The sequence below is a fragment of the Pelecanus crispus genome, chromosome 1 (assembly GCF_030463565.1).
Source record: "Pelecanus crispus isolate bPelCri1 chromosome 1, bPelCri1.pri, whole genome shotgun sequence".
NCBI classification, from domain to species: domain Eukaryota; kingdom Metazoa; phylum Chordata; class Aves; order Pelecaniformes; family Pelecanidae; genus Pelecanus; species Pelecanus crispus.
In genome coordinates this window covers 36,201,316-36,223,380 of record NC_134643.1, presented here as the reverse complement: position 1 = coordinate 36,223,380, position 22,065 = coordinate 36,201,316, and the positions used below count along the sequence as shown (strand labels likewise).

At 37.6% G+C, this 22,065-nt stretch overlaps 1 protein-coding gene across 1 annotated transcript; it reads left to right on the top strand.

Moving 5' to 3' along the window:
• The first annotated feature begins 131 nt into the window (after positions 1 to 131).
• RPAP3 (RNA polymerase II associated protein 3) lies at positions 132 to 20,857 on the top strand. Its single transcript, XM_075713313.1, has 17 exons — positions 132 to 178; positions 2,773 to 2,931; positions 3,529 to 3,669; positions 4,155 to 4,277; positions 5,483 to 5,610; positions 6,207 to 6,328; positions 6,692 to 6,762; positions 7,713 to 7,844; positions 9,229 to 9,356; positions 12,415 to 12,536; positions 12,957 to 13,027; positions 13,166 to 13,282; positions 15,435 to 15,646; positions 16,901 to 17,096; positions 17,738 to 17,835; positions 19,178 to 19,278; positions 20,408 to 20,857. The coding sequence occupies exons 2-17, from the start codon at positions 2,779 to 2,781 to the stop codon at positions 20,497 to 20,499; spliced, it is 2,007 nt and encodes a 668-aa protein (XP_075569428.1). The 5' UTR covers positions 132 to 178; positions 2,773 to 2,778; the 3' UTR covers positions 20,500 to 20,857.
• The last annotated feature ends 1,208 nt before the right edge of the window (positions 20,858 to 22,065 follow it).

The following is a 22,065-nucleotide window of genomic DNA, read 5'->3' as shown; positions in this document are numbered from 1 at the left end:
GCGCATGCGCTGCCTGCCCCTGCCGCTCCCTCTGCCCCTGCCGCCGCGGGGCCGCCGGGGCGCGGGGCCCGTCCCGCTGCGGGGCCGCGGGGCCGCACTGCATTCTGGGAGGAGGCTCGGCCGCGCGGGGAGGCCGTCCGGCGGCGGCGGCGGCAGAAAGAGGCGGGACCCGGCTCAGGTGAGATCGCGGTGCGGCGGGACGGGACGGGGCCGGCGGGGTGTCCAGCGTCCGGCCCGGCCTGTGGTGCCGCCTCCCCCGTGCCGCCTCCCCGTGGCCCACAGGCGGCCTGGCCGTGCGGGGTGGGGAGGCGGGAGGGAGCCTGCCCCGAAGGGCCTCGTTTGTAGCTCCGTAGGCAGTGGGGAGGCGGGTGTGGAAATTTAACCGGGCTGGCTTTGCCTCGGGGGCCTCTTCGGCGGGAGCCCGGCTGACCTGCGGCTTGGCCTCGGGGCCGGCGTGGGGCTCGCTCCCGGGGCGGGCCTGCGGTGCCGCGGGGTGCTGGCCTGCTCCGCTGGCTGCCGGCCAGGCCTCGGGGGGAGCGGGGCTGCTCCCCCGTGGAGTCCCTGGGGCAAGGCAGCGCTAGGGTGTCGGGTAAAACCAGGGAAGGCCCTGGCCTTGGGACCCAAATAGAATCATAGAATGGTTTAGGTTGGAAAAGACCTTTAAGATCATCCAGTCCAACCATTAACCTACACTACCAAGTCCACACTAAACCAATCAAGGGTAGACTAGACCAAACCATGTCCCCAGGTGCCACATCTGCCCGTTTTTTGAACACTTCCAGGGATGGTGACGCCACCCCCTCTCTGGGCAGCCTGTTCCAATGCTTGAATACCCTTTCCGTAAAGAAATTTTTCCTAATATCCAACCTAAACCTCCCCTGGTGCAGCTTGAGCCCATTTCCTCTCGTCCTATCGCTAACACTGCCTTAAAGGGTGTAAGAGCTGCACTGCAAAGGAGTCCGCTGTCAACACGTGGGTTAAACTCGTTGCTAAGCTGTGTGCAGCAAGCAGCGTTAGGCTAGTGGGGAACAGCAGCAGGCTTGTGCAAGACACTTTAGAATGCCAGAAAGCAAAGAGCTAGATTTAATACTAGATTTTCAAATATGTAAGAATATTATTTTAGTCAGTGGTAACAAAAAGAAAAGTTCAGTGGATCACAGTGTAGTTTCTTGCATCTTTGTTCTAGCTACCGTTGGACAGGGTGTACTAGGCTGTATGGAATATTTGGGGTGGCCATGCCCAGGTTTCATGCAATTAACTGGCTGAATATTGCAGAGACAGTTCAGTATGGGGCAACAGTGGTAGGTGGGAAAAAAAATATAAAAAACACCTGAATAGGAAATGTGATGAAAAATACCCATTTCTTGGCTTCACCTAAAGTTTTTTTTCCAATTAGTTTCAAATAGACCAAATACTTAGAAGATTTGAGGAAAAAATATATTGCTAAGTGTAAGCATATTACTCTCTGTGTATAGGAAGTAACCAGGGAGGAACACAACTGGTGCATCAGGGTGTCTGCACAGCTGCTTACTCCTGAGAATGAAAAGACACCTCTGCTTTGGTAGCATTAGTTCACTAGTAATCATGCAGTGTGTTTTTTCCATCTTTTATGGGACTCTGGTCCATAATTATGGAGGGCACACTGTACTGCAGAAGCCATTATCTTCGTTTGGCCCATAAATTGTTGTATTTCTATGATATTAGGTTAGTGGATGTTAGGTTGGTTAGATATTAGGTCTTAGTGGATGTTTAAAATAAATAAAAAAATCTAGTCCTTTTTCTGTCTTAAAAACTTTATGTGTACTGTTTCTATAAATAGCTTATTTATCCTTATATGAGAATTGTAACTGATGCTGAAGCTTTCAGTCAAGAGGTTATAGTTATCAACCATTCATAGCTTTCTTTGTCTAAGTATGTATTTAGTTCATCATGAGTTACTTAGTCATGATTGTTTGCAAAATATGTTTACTTCATCCTTTCAACTTTTTGTGCTATGAACTGTACAAATGTGGAGGTTTTTTCTGAATTGTAACCAAGTTTTTTTTTAAGGTTACTTTATACTTGTGACTTGGTATTTCTTTGATAATAATAATTGTCTTTCACTTAAGACACTAAAATTAAGACAAGAACATTTATGAAGACTATTAAGTATTAATGATTATTAAACAGTCTTTTAGGGACTTGGAGGGCTACAGATGTGTACAAAGAGCACATTCAAAGGATATTCTGGACTTGTAATTCACTAGACTTCATAATAAAACACCTCATGTGTTTACTTGTTCCTGTGCTAAAAATGTGTGCATATTTAAGCATACTTACTCGTAGGGGCCGAAAGTGCTTTTGGGGGTTGGTTTGTCAGATGTCTTGTTTCTGTTCAGACACAAGGCAGCATGTGTATCTTAATTGGTTTTTTTAGTTAAATGTTAATGTGTTAAAGTTTTCTACATTCTGTCATCTGGGAAACACTGCAGAAATTGCTTTAAACTAAGATCACCTTGTTATCACTTTCAGGATTTTCATTGACTTGTTTGGCCCTTTACCTTACACTTAGTTAGGAAAGCATGACTTGTTGTTTGTTCTGATATACTTTGTTTTATCTGAATGACATGGCTTCCCTTCATTTTTTCAGAGACATTTAAATTGTGTTTCTTCTTAGTCTGTTAGTATTTAATGTTTCTACTATGCTATTGGGATTTGAAGTAGCTAACTTCCTTTAGTACATACTTTCAAGTTCTCTTTAGAAATTTTTTTCCTTGAAAATTTTCTTGGCAGATTACAATGAGTGCACCAAATAAAGCACTAGAACTACAGCTGCAAATGAAGCAAAATGCTGAAGAGCTGCAGGATTTTATGAGAGAATTAGAGAGCTGGGAAAAAGATATTAAGGAAGTGGATTCTGAACTAAGGAAACAGAGTGGTGTACCAGAAGAGGTAAAAATCACAAGTCCAGTGTCAATATTAACTCAGCTATTCATGATGTGATAGTGTTTATAACAATTGCTTTTTGCTTCAGCAAAATTACGTGTTGACTTAAAAGATCTGAACAGAAGGTATGGCCTAACCCTGCTGACTTGTTCCTCGTCTGAAGCAGACCAAAGATTACTCTGTAAACTGTTCCACCAACAGTCCTGTGGGACAGTAGCATCTAGAGGTGGTGGGGCCCGTAAATTTTTAATTAGTTTCAGGTAGATCTAGGAGAATATTTCTGTCTGCAGTATCAGTATTACTTATTTATTGCTTACTTCTAACGTATTGAAGTTATTCTTCAGCAGTATGTTGCAGAGAGGTGTCTTCTAAAACTTGACTTTGTATCATACGTGTAATATTTGCTATTACTATGTTTTGAAGGATTTATACTTGCTGTCCTTAGTGGTTTTGTAGAGTTCCTGAGAACAGCTTGCTGGATGGATTTCTAAAATAAAACTAGGCAGTAGATAGGTACTATATCTAGATACAGGTACTATAGATTCTTCAATACAAGTGATTTTCATACGTCTGTTTTATAATAAATTATTTACTTCAATTTAGAATTTGCCACCAATTCGAAACAAGGCTTTTAAGAAAAAGAAGAAAAGCAAAAGTAAAGTCCCATCAAAGATAACCACTGAAGAAAACAAGAAAAACAAGATCAAGTCTTATGATTATGAAGCATGGGGAAAGCTTGATGTGGTGAGTTCAGAGTATTTGCTTGTCAACTGAGTCTTGTCCCCAGCTGATTCTCTTTTAAGTAAGATTTTGTTACAGTGCTGAGAGTTCAGTCCACAGTCAGTATCTTACTGTGCTGGGTACTGTGTGAACATAGAAAGTAGCTTTCTCCCAAAAAGATTGTGTTTAAAATTTGAAATATTGAGAAATAAGTTTTCTATTGACTGTGCTCTCATCCAGCAGATTGAATTTGACTTTAAGGAAAAAGAAATGGTTTGACGACAGGCCTATTATAAGGTCATAATTCCAGTAGAATATAAGACTAAACACAGCTGGCAGTATTAGAGGATAGATCTCTCACTTTTGAAGTATGGAATACTCCTTAGTAAAGAGGACTTAAGCGGTAGAGATTTTTAAAAACACACTACTAATTCTCCTAAAGTCTTACTTGTTTTATTTTGCATTGTTAAATTATGGTGAAGGTAATAGTTTATTTTATCTAATTTCAGGATAAAATACTTGAAGAACTTGATAAAGAAGATAGTCCTCATGATTCTGTGTCTCCAGAATCGGACTCTGAAGAAGATGGAATTCGTATTGATGCAGAAAAGGCTCTTGCAGAGAAGGAAAAGGTTATAGCACTATAAATGTTTGTTATTTGCAAAGTAGCAATTTAGACATAGGAGCATTTGTAGTTTCTTTTAAAAGGTTGTCCGCTGAGACTGCAGATGTGGTGGAAAAATTGCCCGTTTGGAATTTTTTAGGTCTGTTTTCCTGCCCGTAATTCCAAAATAGAAAATTCTCACTGCATTTCTGTTTCTTCTTATCACTGATTGCAGCAAAGCCTGTCAGACTCTGCTTAATGTACACTTACGAGGATTAATGTATTGGTGGTTTTTTGCTTTGAGAAGTGGGATTGCTGCATAGAATTGCCACATGGATCACACTGGTGTTTACCTGAACAGGTCTGAATGCCCCAAACTAAATCCCTAAGAATTTAAGATTAGTCCCTTTACATATCCATTGTACATCTGGGAATGATGGGTGAACTTGTATGTCTTTCTTGGCTTGGTGGCAAGTTGGTAGAGTTCAGTTCAGTTTTACCTTATTTTGTAAGTAGAATACAGCAAGACCTATCTCACACTTCATTGCCATGTGAGATAGATAGGCTAAGTTGTACAGCAACTTCTGTGGTTCTGAGAAACTTCTTTGTTTACAAACAATTGCCTAACACCATCTGTCAGTCCATACTTTTCTTCAGTACAGTTTCTTAGTGGTTTTTTTTTTTTTTTTTAATTGTCTGCATGGGTGCCATCTGTGTTCTTTCCCTGCAGCTGTGGAAATTCCTTGATGTATAATCTGCAGTCTACACTGAGAAATTGAGATGGTTTTGACCATTACCATCTTGGCTGCAGTGAAGCAGTTGAGGGCATGTGAGATAAGTTGTGTCCCAAAGGAGGCAGAAATGAGAATATTTACCTTGGAAAACAAAGATGCCAAATCTAGTCACTAAAACTCAAAAAAACTTCAGTAATTCTCTGTGGCAATTTAAGCAGCTATGTATGTGCTCGTTGGTTTCTGGAAATGACCTACAGATACTGAAAATCAGTATATAATAAAACCATGTTATTGCATAAATCATGATAAGTATTTAATATGGGATACTCAGAATATTTTAGTTAAAAGAAGTGTTTCACAGTAAAGCAGTACTTTGTGAGAAACAAACGAAAATGTCTGAGTATTCTAAAATACAAACATTGAGGTTTTTCACCAGAGGTTAGTAATGTGTCTGTCAATGTACAGTAATTTGCTAAAAAGACTTTTTTTATATCCACAGGGTAATAACTACTTTAAACAAGGGAACTTCGATGAAGCTATAAAATGCTACACTAGAGGGATGCATTCTGATCCATACAATCCAGTCTTGCCCACAAACAGAGCATCAGCTTTTTATAGAATGAAAAAGTAAGACTTTTATTGTTAAATCAGTAATATTTTTTTCTTTGAAATGCTACCTTCAGATCTTTTGTCTGGTTTTAAGTCTTGTTTATTTTATTTATCATGCTGTGATACAGTCTATGCAAGACTGCTGTTACAACTTGCTTTGCAGTTTCAAAGTAAAATAGGAATCACCAGGATAAGGAATGTGGTAGTCTCTCTGATCTTTTTTCCCTCTGCTTTCATGCTAGAAGTTCACTATCTTATGTGTTACAGTGTAAGACTTCAAAAAAAGAAAAAAGAGAAAGTTCACTATTTAATTTGCCTTTTAGATTCAGTGAGCTCTATTTCTAAGGCTTTAATTTGTTTTGGGTGAAGAAAGGATCCAGGGGAGTTGGATATTCTTTCTGTTGCAGTAGAGATTGTTGACCTCTGTTTTCCTTTTCTGTTTTGATGTATTCTGAATCGAGAGATGCTTAAATACTACTTGTGTGCCCCTTCTGAAGCACGTGAGATTTCCATTTTAGAGAGAACCTGTAAAGTTTCAGAGTAAGCTAAGTCACTGAAGTTTCGGATTTTGTTACCTAGATGCGTCCAAACTAACTCATTCACATTTTTGATAGGTTTTCTGTTGCAGAATCTGACTGCAATTTAGCACTTGCCTTAGATAAAAATTACACAAAGGCTTATGCGAGAAGAGGGGCTGCTCGCTTTGCTTTGAAAAATCTTCAGGGTGCTAAAGAAGGTGGGTCTTTTTAAAATCCTTTCCTTAAAATACATACAAACTGTCTCTCTGATTAAAGCCTGTGTGATTTGCTTATTTGGTGTAGGAATTTGATTTTCATTTCCTGTAAACAAAGAAATTGAATACCATATTGCATATTCTTCTGGCAAGGCAAAATTCAAGCAGCAAGTCCGAATGATTGCTATTCTAGTAGTTCTAGAATAATTCAACTTTAAATGTCTTGGAATAATGTGTTCCTTGCAATATCTCAGGCTTCTTGGGTAACTACAAAAAAGGGTTATCTCAAAAGAGTGCTCTTATTTTATACTCTGATTATTAGCCTGTAGTTCCTACCTGAAACATTGTTTTCTGATCTTCTGATAGATTATGAAAAAGTTTTAGAGCTGGATGCTAACAACTTTGAAGCAAAAAATGAACTGAAGAAAATTGATCAGGTAATAAGATTAATAGACCCTAACATAAATTAATACACCCTGTTCAGTTTATATCTGTATCAACTTATAACAAGAACTGAATTCAACAAAATCTCATGTGCATTTTTCTGGCATTTGAAGTTCACTGGTCAAAATCTGTAATGGAGTTTCTTCTGGATTAACTAGCATGTATTCAATCAGTACAATAGTGGATTGGCAGACTTAAGACTGGATGTGTGCACGCACATCTGTGTGGTGGTTTTTTGTCTTTTTTTTTTTAAATCTTCCCTCAGATGTTTTTGCTACCTCCTGTGTTAATATTTGTTTTGGTCTTGCTTAGTATTTTGGTACAAGGTAGCACTATGTATGGGAGAACCTGTGTGTTTTCTTGGCTGTAAAGCTGAACTGCTAGCCTGCTTGTAGTCCCACTGATGGCTGTAGTCTGCCAAACCAGAAAGTAGGTTTAAGCCTAGCAGAACATAATAGTGTACTGCAAGTCTGATCCCTTTCATGACATGGAGAGAATGTTGATTCTAATGACTTTAGTAAATATAAGCTCACCTGTCACTACTGTGTGAATATGCTTATACCTCTTCAACTGTAGTTTTGAAAGTGCTTGAAAAATTTATTGTCAGAATGAAGACCCAAAGTCTCTAGTAATTGAAGAAATAAATGATTTGTGAATCGGAATATATATAGACAGGTTCCATGGGTCATTTTACATTGTGCTTCACAAATTACTTACCTTTTATTTACCAAGTAATATTCTGACTCACAGTGCCTCATAGAAATACATTTTCGAGAACAGTTTAGAATGATCTCTTCAGTTTGCATTCAACTTACAACACAGGCACTTCTGTTAAAATGCTTGGCAGATTTTTGCATCTTAAAAGTTTAGAATTTATTGTAATTTATGTTGTGAAAATGTAGGGGAAATACTTATTGAGGAAAAAAAAATTACATCTTTGCAGGCTTTGTCATCAAAAGAAAGTTCAGAACAGAAAGGGTTTGAAGATGCAGTCAGACCAGAATTAACAGAAGAAGAAAAGAAGTGCATTGAAGACCAGCAGCTCAAGCAGAAGGCTATTACAGAAAAAGATCTGGTAAGTCACAGGTTCCGGTGGAACAGGAGAGAACTACCAAAGAAAAGTGTTGTGTTGTGTTATTAGGTATGCAAATATGTAAATTAAACTTGGTGCTGTCTTGAATTCATAAATACAATGTCCTTGATATAACCTTAATTGTTTCCCATTTTGGGCACTCTAGAGAGGGGGACAGTGAGTTCTGTTCGGACTCCAAAGTAGGTTTTACAGCCCAAATCATACGTGATAAATTTCAAATATGTAGTAACGTAAGTAAAACTCTAACTGTAGTTTACAAAGATCCCATTTCTCCAGTATTATATGCATCTTGACATCTGCTTGTCCAAGTAGAGTTGTGGACTATTTCTTGTGTTTCCAAACCTCTGATTACATGGTGGAAAGTAGTTATAAAAAGGACTTCAGGGAGTGCAGGCAACAATGACAATAAAAATGTATTTCTGGATATGTGGTCTCGACTTAGAGTTGGCTTATTGATTTCTCCTTCTCCCCACTGTTGCAATTAAGAAATAACATTATGAACTGAAATGTAATTTTCTTTCTGTTCTCTTACCTAGCTATTTAACTTCTGACTTTTTATCAATATTCAGGTTTCCTATACTGGTTGTAGGAGGTAATTAGCAGGAAAAGAATGAAAGCATGCATCAAGTACGTAATAGGAACAAAAGTCTGAAGAGGCCACAGAAAAGAAATTTCAGTCTAGTGCAATACTTTATTGGCAGCAGAGTTGACTTACTGTGGGCCTGTTCCTGGCAACACAGACCTGTCAGGTCTGAACTGTCGTTCGCTTTTTTGCCAGTGAGTAGAGTAGTAGCAGAGAAGATAACACATGGCTTTATATTAGTACGGAGAAGCAAAAGATAATTTTACTGTCTTGGAAACAAACAAACAAAGTAATGTGATCTTGTTTTATGGAGCATTACTTGGAAAATAACAGCAATATTTTGGCCCAAGTAATATTTGAGGGTAACAGTTTCATGGATGTAGCAGGATAAAGAAGAATTCGTGCAGTGCAGAAAGTCACCTTGAAAGGGGAATTGTAAAGGTTTGGCTTGTGTTTAAATTCAGGAGGTACAGGGTGGCTTATCCTGCACATCAAGAGTAAAGAAAAATCAGAAGTTATAGACTTATAAGTCTGCACTTAAACTATGCGTGTAGCAATTTTTTTTTTTTTGTACTTGAAGTACTAGAAAAAAACTAAGACATTTTTTGTGGTCTGCCTCCAAGCTTAGATATGAAGAAACATGCCATAAATGTCTGCTCTGATGTGGGTGTTCTTTGTGATCCATCTTTTTGATATTGTGACCATCTCTTCTAAAAAGTATAAGAGAAACTCATTGCACTAGATCTTTCTCAATGCTATTTTTTTCTAACCTAAATATTACAGGGTAATGGTTATTTCAAAGAAGGGAAGTATGAAGCTGCAATAGAATGTTATACCCGTGGTATAGCAGCAGATGGCACCAATGCGCTTCTGCCAGCTAACAGAGCCATGGCCTATCTAAAGATTGAAAAGTAAGTAGGATTGCATGTGCTATACTGTTTCTTTCTTTGTTGTGAACTAGATGGAAGAATGATCCAGTAAATTTTCACTTGGGCTCAGTTACTGTCACTCCTTCTAATTCTTTCTAGAATTCAGTGTAGAGTAAGTCATTGAAAACTAAGGGAGAGAAAACAATGCAATATGTGTGATCTTACAGTGCATTTCATAGGAAAGAAGTTCTGAGAAAATGAAATAGCATCAGTATGAAATTACAGTTTCTGAAGTTTGATTTTCATTCATGTGTGTAAAATTCTAGATATTCACCTTTCTCAAAGGACCTGCCCAAAGGTTTGTGTCGTCTTTGACTATAAAACCCAGTCAGCTACTAAATGTTGCACTGTAAAAAGAAGTGGATTATAACTTCTGACTTCAAAGGGAATGGATAGGAGCTTGTTCTGGAAGTTGTCGTCTTTTAAAATATTTTTCTTTTGTCATCTTTTAAAACATTCTCCACTAATGGAGATGTGTATGTGTAGTTAGTTTATTTTTAATTAAGCTTTATTAAAATAATCCAGTAACAGTAGGATATGCATGCTTTCTAGCAAATGAGAGAAATTCTATATCACTATTTTTGAAGTCTGAATTTTTTTTTTCCCACTCCCTGATGGTATGGTAGTTTAAACCTTTTAAACTGGTAGCATGAGAAGCAGAGAGTCATCTGTTCTAACACGATGTGGCTGGGTATCTGTAGAGACAACACGTTAATCTCAGATTATGAGATTGTAAAATAAATTGCACAGGTAGTATTTCTGACACAACATTTGTAATTTAGTACTGAAGCCATAGAGGACATCATAATGCAAATAATGTTCTCAGAGAATCAGAGGAAGTGATACTTTAATTGAATGACTAAGCAAGAAAATCAATTCTGTATGATAAATTAGTGCATCGTGGGTCTTTACATTTCAAAGAGGACCACAACATGAAATGCAACAGAAGCTCATTGGTATTCTTATAAACCTGTAGAACTGATAAGAACTGAAAAAAAAAAAAAAAATCCAAACCCCAAAACAAACCCTATATCCATAAAATTAACGATAGATTGAAGGAGGAGAAGAGGAGTGAATGAAAATACTTTAGTAATCTGGGGAACTACAGGTCTGTCAGTCTGACTTCAGTGCCAGGGAAGGTTATGGAGCAGATCATCTTGAGTGCCATCAAGTGGCATGTATAGGACAACCAGGTGATCAGACCCAGTCAGCAATGGGTTTATGAAAGGCAGGTCCTGCTTGACTAACCTGATCTCCTTTTATGATAAGGTGACCCGCTTAGTGGATGAGGGAAAGGCTGTGGGTGTTTTCTACCTAGACTTTAGTAAAACCTTTGACACCGTTTCCCACAGCATTCTCCTGGAGAAATTGGTTGCTCATGGCTTGGGTGGGCGTACTCTTCCCTGGGTAAAAAAACTGGCTGGATGGCTGGGCCCAAAGAGTTGTCATGAATGGAGTTAAATCCAGTTGGCATCCGGTCACAAGTGGTGTTCCCCAGGGCTCAGTATTGGTGCCCATTCTGTTTAATATCTTTATCAACGATCTGGATGAGGGGATTGAGTGCCCCCTCAGTAAGTTTGCAGATGACACCAAGTTGGGCGGAAGTGTTGATCTGCTTGAGGGTAGGAAGGCTCCACAGAGGTATCTGGACAGGCTGGATCAATGGGCCAAGGCCAACTGTATGAGGTTCAACAAGGCCAAGTGTCAGGCCTGCACTTGGCTCACAACAACCCCGTGCAAAGCTACAGGCTTGGGGAAGAGTGGCTGGAAAGCTGCCCGGCAGAAAAGGACCTGAGAGTGTTGGATGATAGCCGGCTGAATATGAGCCAGCAGTGTGCCCATGTGGCCAAGAAGGCCAACAGTATCCTGGCTTGTATCAGGAATAGTGTGACCAGCAGGAGCAGGGAAGTGATTGTCCCTCTGTACTTGGCACTGGTGAGGCCGCACCTGGAATACCGTGTCCAGTTTTGGGCCCCTCACTACAAGAAAGACATTGAGGTTCTGGAGCATGTTTGAAGAAGGTCAACGAAGCTGGTGAAGGATCTAGAGCACACGTCCTATGAGGAGTGGCTGAGGGAACTGGGATTGATTAGCTTGGAGAAGAGGAGGCTGAGGGGTGACCTGATTACTCTCTACAGCTACCTGAAAGGAGGTTGTAGCAATGTGGGTGTAGGTCTCTTCTCCCAAGTAACAAGCGATAGGACAAGAGGAAATGGTCTCAAGTTGTGTCAGGGGAGGTTTAGATTGGATATTAGGAAAAATTTCTTCACCAAAAGGGTTGTCAGGAGCAGGCTGCCCAGGGAAGTGGTTGAATCCCCATCCCTGGAGGTATTTAAAAGACATGTAGATGTGGTGCTTAGGGACATGGTTCAGTGGTGGACTTGGCAGTGCTAGGTTAACGGTTGGACATGATGATGTTAAAAGTCTTTTCCAACCTAAACAATTCTATGATTCTAACATGCACATGGTGGAATCATGATCTAATATAACTAAGTATAACTGGGATGAGAAAATTTGATCTTACAATGAAACAAATAGCTTTAGTGCACAGATATACTGACTTCTCATTCTGAAATAATTAAGGACAAGTCACAGAAATTCATATGTAGAGAAATTTGTTGTAGTATATGCTCACTTCTTGTATTTTTTTTGTTGTTTATAATGGTATTTCTGTTTTTCAGAAGTACAAAGCTATGATGCTGACTTTCATTTTCAAGCTATTTAATGTTTAAAGTGGACTGTGGTCTGACAGGCTTTAAGCATTTATTTTCACAGAGGAAGTGAATTTCTCTGTGATGATAAAAAGAGAGTTAGCAGTGTGTCATGAGATACCAAAGATTTGGCTGAAAGTTCAAGGCGCTGAGAAATATTTTAAATGTTTACTTTTATTTTACGTTTTAGCTCAGTGTTGTGTATTTATATGTATATAGGTAATTAAGGTCTGTCTTTGTATTTTAATTGCTTTGGCTAGCTCTGTCTTTTCAGTTGAAACTGCCTCTTTTGAAACTGATTATTAATTTTGTACTAATCTTTTGGTGAGATATGAAGAGGCAGAAAATGACTGTACACAAGCTCTGCTATTGGATGCCTCCTATTCTAAAGCCTTTGCCAGAAGAGGAGCTGCCAGAGTTGCTCTTGGAAAGCTAAAAGAAGCTATGCAAGGTACGACTTTGAATTAGCCTGGGTGTGATAGGTAAGAGATGACTATAAGGACATCCTGATTTTTTTAATCTTCTAATAGGAATTACATCAATTGCTGACTAATTGAGGTTATCAGCGCAAAAGTTAAGAATGGTGGAGTTTTGTTGTATTTCGTTGAATATGTATAAAACCTTTTGTGTTGGTATCCACATGATCAGAAGACAGTTTTGTGTGAAATTATGACTATTGTTGGTTATGATAAGTAGTAAGAAATAGTTTGGAAAATGTGTTTAAAACTAGGTCATGATATAGGCATTACGATGACTTACCTGCCTTTAATTATTTGAGAGCTGTGAAAGGAAAACAGAAGGTTTAAAAATTTGCAAGGAGTGTTTTGTAACTTAAAATGTCTACAGTTTTCCTCTGTTGTTTTTCATTCAGATTTTGAAGCTGTTCTGAAGTTGGAACCTGGAAATAAACAAGCAATAAATGAACTCACTAAAATAAGGAATGTATGTATACTTGTGATTTTTCTTTTTGTAGGCCTATAGTAATAGACTGTTTTCATTCTTTATTATGTAATTTTTAACATGTCTTATAATTATTTCTCAAACTTTTGATCTATTGGACAACTTACCATTTTTTTTCAGGAATTAGCTGAGAAAGAACAGTGGACCCATCAAGAATATCCTGCAGTATTGATAAAACAAACGGAAATAAAAAATATAGTGAAACTGATTGATAATCCGTTACACCTGAAAACAACAGTAAGTTGTTTTTTGTGAGTTGCTTTCTATAATGATGGGAAAAGTAGAGCTTAAAGTTAAAATCCACTTCTTGGTTATTTATGTAGACTAACTCCTGATAGATATATCTTGCCTGTAGAAAGCCCAAAAATATACAGATTTACTCTTGATATTTTTCAGGAACATTAACTTCAGCATTTCCATATGTGTGTGTAACAGTAGCCATGGTGTAAGCATTCAGTCTACAGTACCACACACAGGAAACATGGTGCATGCGTATATCTGTAATATTAAATGGGAGGCAACCCCACAACCGTCTCTTGTGTCCATAGCTAAAATTGCAGTTGGGAGTAAAGGGGAGGCAGTTGAGGCTCCACGTTTGATTGCAGACTTGAGAAAGCTCTGGGTAAACTTCCCTACTTTTTCATCTGCTGTTTACAGTTGCTATAGCAGCTGTAGTGGTAACAAGACATGTTGCCAACCCATGTCATATGCTGTTGTCATCTAGGGCTACTGCAAGAGCCTTGAGCCTGCATTTTTATCCACATAAACTGTAGAATAGCTGGGTATTGGTTTTCAAGAAGCAGTAGACTATGAATTATCAGTGTTTATAGTCAGATCAATGAGTTACATATAACAAAATATGATTGGTGAAGCACTGGAACAGGTTGCCCAGAGAGGTAGTGGAGGCCCCATCCCTAGCAACATTCCAGGTCAGGTTGGATGGGGCTCTGAGCAACCTGATCTGGTTAAAGATGTGCCTGCTCACTGCAGGGGGTTGGGCTAGATGACCTCTAAAGGTCCCTTCCAACCTAAAGCATTCTATGATTCTATAATGCAGGGAGTAATACCAGCTTTCTTTATGTATTAGGCTTCCCCTTTTAGTACATTTCATCTTTATACATTGAGCACTGAGTTGTGTAAATACAATGCATGCTCACACTTTGTATGGAGTACTGTCATGTTCTGGTCTTGATGATTTTAAAATGTTTGTTTAGCTCCATTGAATATATAATTCAGATGGATAGTTCTAGTAGAAAATGTATGATTATTTTGATCCTTTGCGCGGGGCGGGGGGGAGTATTATATGCTATCTATAACCAGATAAAATATTTTTAGAAACCTAAATGAACTTGTTGTGAAGTAGCTGAAATACTATAGACAATTCAGTTTTCAGTTTGGCTGCTAAAGTAAGTGGAGATGCTGTGTTGATTGTTTTTTCCTTGTTATTCTGTTAAGGTAAAACAAGTATAGATTCAGCATCTGTGCTTTTAGTACTGCCCAAGGATTGCAGAGAGAACTGTAGTTTTGTTCCATATCCATCAGGCAGCCTCCCCGTCTTAGCACAATGATGAGGTGGTATATTGTCAAAGCAAGCTGTGCATTGTCTGTCAATACACCAACAAGACAGGCTTTTTGGGATATGATTTAAAGCAGTTTGCAAACTGCTGTGAAGACTTATGATGGGATTGTGTTAGAGTTGGACAGAGAAATCTCCCATTTCTAAAAGTCTTATATTGTTGAGTATGTTCAATAGTGTGTATTTGCATCTGTATTTCTAGAGTGATATACACTATGCTTATGTTCAGCAAATGAAATTCCAAAGTAAAAGATGATGAATTTTTTTCTTTATCTTTTTCCCCCATTAAATGCTGCTTCATTGTAAGGTGGAATTAATTACCTTATGATGTATGTAACTTGGTTAGCCAGCAAGGCTGAGTTACAAATATTTATCAGCTCAAAATTTTAAGTTGAGGGTCAAGGCCTATGTTGCTGGATACTTAACTTGTTTAGCTGAATTACAAAGCTTGACCACATCATTGGTCAAAATATATTGTAGTCCTTGCCCATTCAATCTTAGTAGGGGGAAAAAAAAAACAATTTTTTTTTTATTACTGGGAAAACAGAATGCAGATTCTGAGATCCTCTAGAGTAAGGATACACTGGTTTATGAGGGTAGAGCAATAAAATGATCATATAAGGCTTCCCACAGAATGTTGTAGTTTCCTTTTTTGCCATTTATCTTTATTGAAAGTATCTTCCATGTGCACAACCACAGATGAAAGTGGTTATCATGAGATTATTTAAAATTTAACACAGCTGTTTATCTGGGGCCTGTATATATACTGATGTTGAGGCTACACACATGACAGGAGGTATGTGTTCTGTTTAGAAGCCTTTGCGAAGAATAGCCATTGAAGAAATTGATGATGACACACCAAACAGTGATTCGCCCAGCACTACTTCTTTAGTCAATGACTGGAGGAATTCAACAAGTGTTGAAACAACAGAGAATCTAGATCAGGATGATCAGTTGACTGCAACGGACATTCCAAAAGCGAAGCACTTGAAAATAGAAGAAATCAGTGATACATCACCTTTACAGTAAGTATAAAAATTCTAATCCTCTTTTTAATAGGTTAATGGAGTTGAAATGCAATCTTCATTTTCAGATTTCTACGTGTGATGAGGTATCAAACATATTTTGGAGAATTTGAATTAAAAAGAAAATATTGAAAGAAACTGCAGTTCTTGCACATCCGCTTCTTTGATTATGTAGTGGTTGAGACAAGTATGATCTGTTTAGCATTAGATGGAAAACTAGCATTGTTCTTACATTGCAAATATAAAGAAATTCGTAATATTTTCCTCTATGCCGTACTCTTTTCCTTGTGCACTTCATCTTCCCTAGCTGTGACTTTTACTTGTAATGTTTTAGAGTAGATTCTAAGCAGAGTTCAAACATTCTTTGCACACCAGTTGTGTGAGGGAAAAGGAGCAGATGAGAGTGTCATCACTCTTTCCTCTGGTGAGCAGGCAGCCAATAACTTCAGGCTTGCTCAAAGTTCCCAAGTTCCACTGTGTTAGCTAGGCAAACTCAAGTCTGGCTGGCTGAAACTATGCTGAACTATAGAAGCTGCTATCCATGCTAACTGTTGGAACTCTGGTTGTTGTCTGCTTAGGAAAGCTCTGTATGCATCAGCATCATCTCGTGTTAATAGTAGATACTTTTTGTGGGATTCTGATTGAAGAATTTCTGTGAGAAACACCATCCTGCACCCACCTTTTCCAACTCAGTCAGGTGGATTTACTGTGAAGTGTTGAAGAAAAAAGTATATTTCATAGCCATTTTATAACTTCTGAAAAATAAATGGACTTAACTGACAAATTATAGGACAAAAGATAGCTGCACTTCAGTCAGTGTTGAAAACAGTTTGTTCATTTGACATCATTCTTGTTTTGCATTATGAAATTGCAGAAAATGTACGGGATTGGGTTTTTTGGTTTTTTTTTTTTTTTGAAGCTGTGTATGGTAGAAATCCATACCATAAAATGCAGTTATTTCCAGAAACGAAGTAGAGAAAGGCTGAGTACATTTCGAAGTATTTGCAGATGTGGGGTTTTTTGTTTTGGTGGTTTTTTTTTTTTTTTTTTTTTTTTTTTAGAAAAGGTGAATCAAGTATAAAGCTTCAATAATTTGAAGGTGTTTTTTAGATACCTGCTTGAACTAAAATACATTATTTTTAAAAATTTTGATAGTACTTTAGATTTCGAAGGAATTAAAAGATTGACAGTTAGGTCTCAGTGTGGGATTTCTGCAAATGTTTTCTTGATTATATTTTCAAAATCTCTCTGCAGGCTTCCTGCTAGTGTGAAAGGAACTTCATCAGTGTTGCATCCATCTTTCCCTGTGAACAAAGAGAGAGAAAAAGAAATCAAAAGGTCATTTAGATCTGCTTCTCCAGTCCCTGCCATTCCTGCAAATTCTTTCCAGCTTGAGTCTGACTTCAGGAAGTTGAAAGACTGCCCAGAAAATATGTACTTGTACCTGAAGGTATGAAATGTAGTACTGATTGACAGTGCTTGGACAGTTTCTTCAGCTGACATTGAAGAAACAGCACAAACTTAGGTGGAAAGGGTAGCTATGTTTAGAGTGTCTTAACCGTGTGCAGTAGTCCCTTTCTTTAATTGCCTTCACATAATACTAAGTAGTTTGATCCATGTCTGAATATTTCTTCTCTTGTGCCTGACTTTTCACTTACCTTGCTTTGAGTGCACTCTCTGCATAATCTGTCTCTTCTTTCAAACATAGGCCCTGATTCTGTAAACGCTTAAATATGTTAGCAACCGTGTTTCAATTCTAATTTTTCAAATGAATGCTTCTAGGATAATTAGACATAGCAGCATTCTTATCTCTTTAAACTGAAGAAATGCTTGAAACACATCAGTCCACTTAATGTGTACTTCTGCTTTTATGTGTTTCACAAAAAAAATGCCCAGAATCCTCTTAAAAAAAGTTAGCAATCATCACAAAAAACAAAAAAAAAAATTAATGTTCAAATAGTGCAAGTGATTTGTCTTTTTTTTTGCTTTTATGCAGTTTAGCATTGTCCAAGACATCCTAAAAAGTTAATTCTCATGACTCAACTGTATTTTTTTGCCTAAAAATAACACTTTTTTTTAATTTTTCCAAAGCAAATAGAGCCTTCACTTTATCCAAAACTGTTCCAGAAATCCTTAGATCCAGACTTGTTTAACCAGATACTGAAAATTCTACATGATTTCTACATTGAGTAAGTTTAACTCCTCCTTTGTTTTACATTGCTTATTGCTGCTTTTGTTTGGGTTTTGGTTTTTTTTCTCCTAGCCCCACAAAAATTATTTCTACCAAGCAGCATTACATGACCATGATGCAATAATTGGAATGATTCAATTGTTCCTTCTTAAGAAATTGAACATGTCTTGAAAAATCAGATAGAAAAGAGGTAGACAAATAAATAGCCTTTACTGTATGCTGTTGAATTCAGATCTGCTAAATAACATCGGAAACTGAATATTAGACTGTATGAAGTAATTTTTGTTCATATTACTGTGTATATTCTGTTATCACATACAATTGCACGATACTAGCTTTCTATATTAACTTTCTAAAGCCGAGAAATACAGAGGGTTTAATTTTTTTGCATTCTGACTTATTTTTAATACCTGCTAGCATTTTACAGTAGCCTGTAGTAAATGTGTATTGGAGCTAGAAGTTCTGATAAGACAGGACCTGACAATTACTTTTGAAATTTCTATCCATGCTACCATTTGAGCCTTAAAGTTCATTTTGCCTGCCAGAGACAGTGTGACGCTTCCTTGGAGAGCATGTACTCAGAATGTTTTTAGGGTGTTGTTTTATGGAGAAAAGCAAATGTAAATTAATGTTAGCCTTTCCCTTGGTTTCCTTAAAAGTAAATATCCATCATGTGAGTGAAACATGACACCCTAAGAGGTATGGTCCTACATGTGGTGATATGACATACAAAGGCTAGGAAGTTGAAATTGTTTGCAGTAAGGTAAAAGACATTTCTTCTGGGCGGGAGACAGGGAAAGTTATGTAAGAAAAATACTATTTGTTGTTAGCATTTGTAAGAAAGACAGTGCCTGTTTACTGTTGACTAGAAGAATGTAAAATGAACACAATCTAGGAATTTCCTGTGTGGATAAAAATGATAGCAACTGTAATGTGGTGCTTTTTGCTGAGCTTCTATGACTATAGGTGCTACTTCCTGTCACGCACCCCGATATGTATAAAAATGGTGAAGTTATGGCAAGGTGTAAGCATTAAATCACACAATAGCTATTCTGTACATGAACAGCAGTCGGTTTGCATCAGTCTAGCTTGTTACATTTCTTCCCTCTTGCTTTGTATCAGAAAGATAACTTGCATAAAGATTTCGGGATGTTGACCTTTTGCTTCATGGGTGGAAGAATGAACAGGAAAGAACAGAAAGACAGGGAATGTGAGAAACAGAGAAGGGAGTTCCGTTGGTCCTTTAATTTCTTGTTCCTAAAGTTTTTAATATTGCTTGCAGCTAATGAATCTTTCTTATCGACAGTAGTTATTTTTATATTTCTAATAATCTTCTTCAGGAAAGAGGAGCCATCGCTCATCCTTGAAATCCTCCAGAGGCTATCTGAATTAAAGAGATTTGATATGGCAGTAATGTTTATGTCAGGCTCAGAGAAAAAAAGTGAGTAATTCAGTAGCGTCTTTTTAAACTTCATTTATGATACTGTAGAATCTAGGAAGAAATACGTAAAAGTTAGTGCCATTCTTGTTGTTAATTCTGTGTAATAATCGGTTAACCAAGGTTAGCTGTCTAGCTTTCTGATTGTTTTCGAAGTTAATAACTATGTCATGTAATTTTTCTTAGTCTTTTGATTCCTTGTTATTTGTTAAGACTTGAAAGCTACAGCTAAATCCTTTTTGGTTTTATCAGTAATACCACTGCATTTTAGTCTGATAAAATAAGTTTTGCTAGCATTTCAGTTTGTAGTTGGTAATGTTACGAATTTCTGAATTTATATGAAATCTTATATCTGATATGCAAGGTATCCAAATTACACATTTTCTGCAATTTACGACCGTTTCTTGGCAATCCTGACTTCGCTGTTGGCAAAAAGAATGCAAACATCTCTAAACCACTCAGCTTGTTCGTCTCTGTCCTATTCTTGAGGCATCACTTAGTTTAGTTTGCAATTCAGGTTGACATTGGCTTGAATTCATGGTTTATAAAAGTGTCTTTTGTCTCAGACATTTTCTTTATTTAGCACACCAGAAAGACTGTGTAATAGTGAGACACTTACAAGCAAAACGTTTCTCTTGGACCAAATAATGTCAAATTTACTATCTACAGCTGAGTTTCATTAATAAACGTTATACTTTCAAAATTGTGATATGTGAACCTCCTTAAAATAAAATTGCTTGTTTGACTTACTGAAGTGCAAGTAAATTCCACTTATGCATTGCATTCAGACCTTTAACCTGACGTAAGCTTTATCTGCCATCTGGCATTAACTTTTATCTTCTGCATTTAATGGCATAGTGCCAAGATAGTAAACAAAACAAAAGCTGTCTGTTTATGTTGTCAGGATTATATACCTGTTTAAGGAAATGTTGTTAGGCAGCTCGTGGGCATCAAAACAAAGTGAGAGCTTCCCTTAGCTACTTTTTTCCATCCTCTCAGTAGTTCTAAAAATTTACTTATATTTCAGCTATATAATCCAACCCTTACTCTCACTGAGGAGAGAGTTTGAGTAATTTACCCTAAGAGTGTGAATCGCAAAAATAACAGTTTACATCGGGATTTTCTTTTACAGTTACACACGTATTGTTCAATCATGTGAACCACATGGGATTGAAAGATACTTCCATTGAAGAATTGGAGAAGAAATACGGCATTTTCTCTTAGTGAGATGTCTGATGTGTAAATTTCTGTTTCTGCACTTCTTTCATGTGGAAATCGGCTGAAGAAGCCTATAGAGACTGGAATTTTGTTGCTTTTGTATCAGTTATGAAACTGTTAAACTTGTTTAGCCAAATGGCAAGTGCCTGAAGAGATAATTGTCTAGTTCTGCAGGTACATTTGCTTTCCAGCACCTGAAACAGTGCAGATCTACGTTGTCTTCAGTGGAATCTGTTTGCCTAAAAAACAGTTGGGCAGATTGCCATTCAGGATTTGGACTGTAGATAGAGATCTTTATTAAAAAGAAAAAAAAATATTTATAAACGTGTCTTTAGTAAGAATCAAATAAATGGTGCATATTAAAACTGTGCATGTTTTTTATTTTAGGAAATAAAATGTTGAATTGAAGATACTAAATTTTTAATGATTTTTTTTTTTTTTTATTAAGGTGCCTAAATCATTCTTCTCTAAGGTTACACCACATCAGAACATGTAATGTGCAAAGTGAACCTGAGGTATGGTGGCCAAAAAATTCCAGAATTCTTTTACTTGAGTTTACCCAAAAGCTGAGTTTTAGTATTGACAGCTGAGATATTCCTGTGAACCTCAACTAATTGCAGAATAGAAGGAAGCCAAGTATTGTAGACTTAAACTAAAAGTATAGGGAAAAACACTTGTTGTCATCTTCGGAGAGTTACCGAAGTAATTTTATACACCTTTGTAGATACAGCGTACCTTCTTGTGGACTGTTATGAGTTGCTCAGCATGTATGCCTGACTAGGTTATAGTAATAGAGCATTTGGGACATTCTCAGAAGCTTCTTCTTGAAGGCTATTGGATGAAAACAGGTGATTGTAATATGGATCCTTGACAGAAAAAGCAAGATGATAGCAGAAAGATTTGAAAACTGTAGGCCAGGAGACATCTACAACTCCACTTCATCCAGTCTGCTATGTTTTTAATGGGAATAAGCTGCTACATTTGGTTTCTGGTCCCATTCCTGCTTTTACGGAGATTTCTGTTCAGGATTTGTATGTGGTAAGGAAGGCTGGTCGAAAGGAAGCTGTTCAGACATGTAGAATTTGGTGGTGTGGATGGGTGGACCTGATTCATGTCGCTACTGAACTTAGGCCACCCTGTAACTTTTTGCCTGTATTTCTAAATGCAACATCTGATGGTGACTTGCTAAGTCCCTGAGGTTACTTTTCAGTGCATAGAAAACAATGCAAGATGGAGAGCAGAATGCAGGCATTCAGAGAACTGCTAGCTTCATTTGCTCCAGGAGATGGCAGTGTTTTTCCCTTCTAAATTGTTAAAAATTGCCAAATCTCTGAATTGAAGAGTTAAATGAAACATGGAGAAGATACATAGATCTGAAATAAGTCAAGAATTCTTTCTGGGGAGAGATGTGCATTTTTTTTTTTAAATCCAACACCCTCTCAATGGTTCTGTCCCTGTTGTGTGAGGCGATTAAACGGTGTGGAATACCCTTTGCTATGTTATGGCGTTCAAGGTGTCAAAGATCAGAGGTCATGTTTGCTGCAGTGACTGATTCAGACTTGAGCTTTGAAT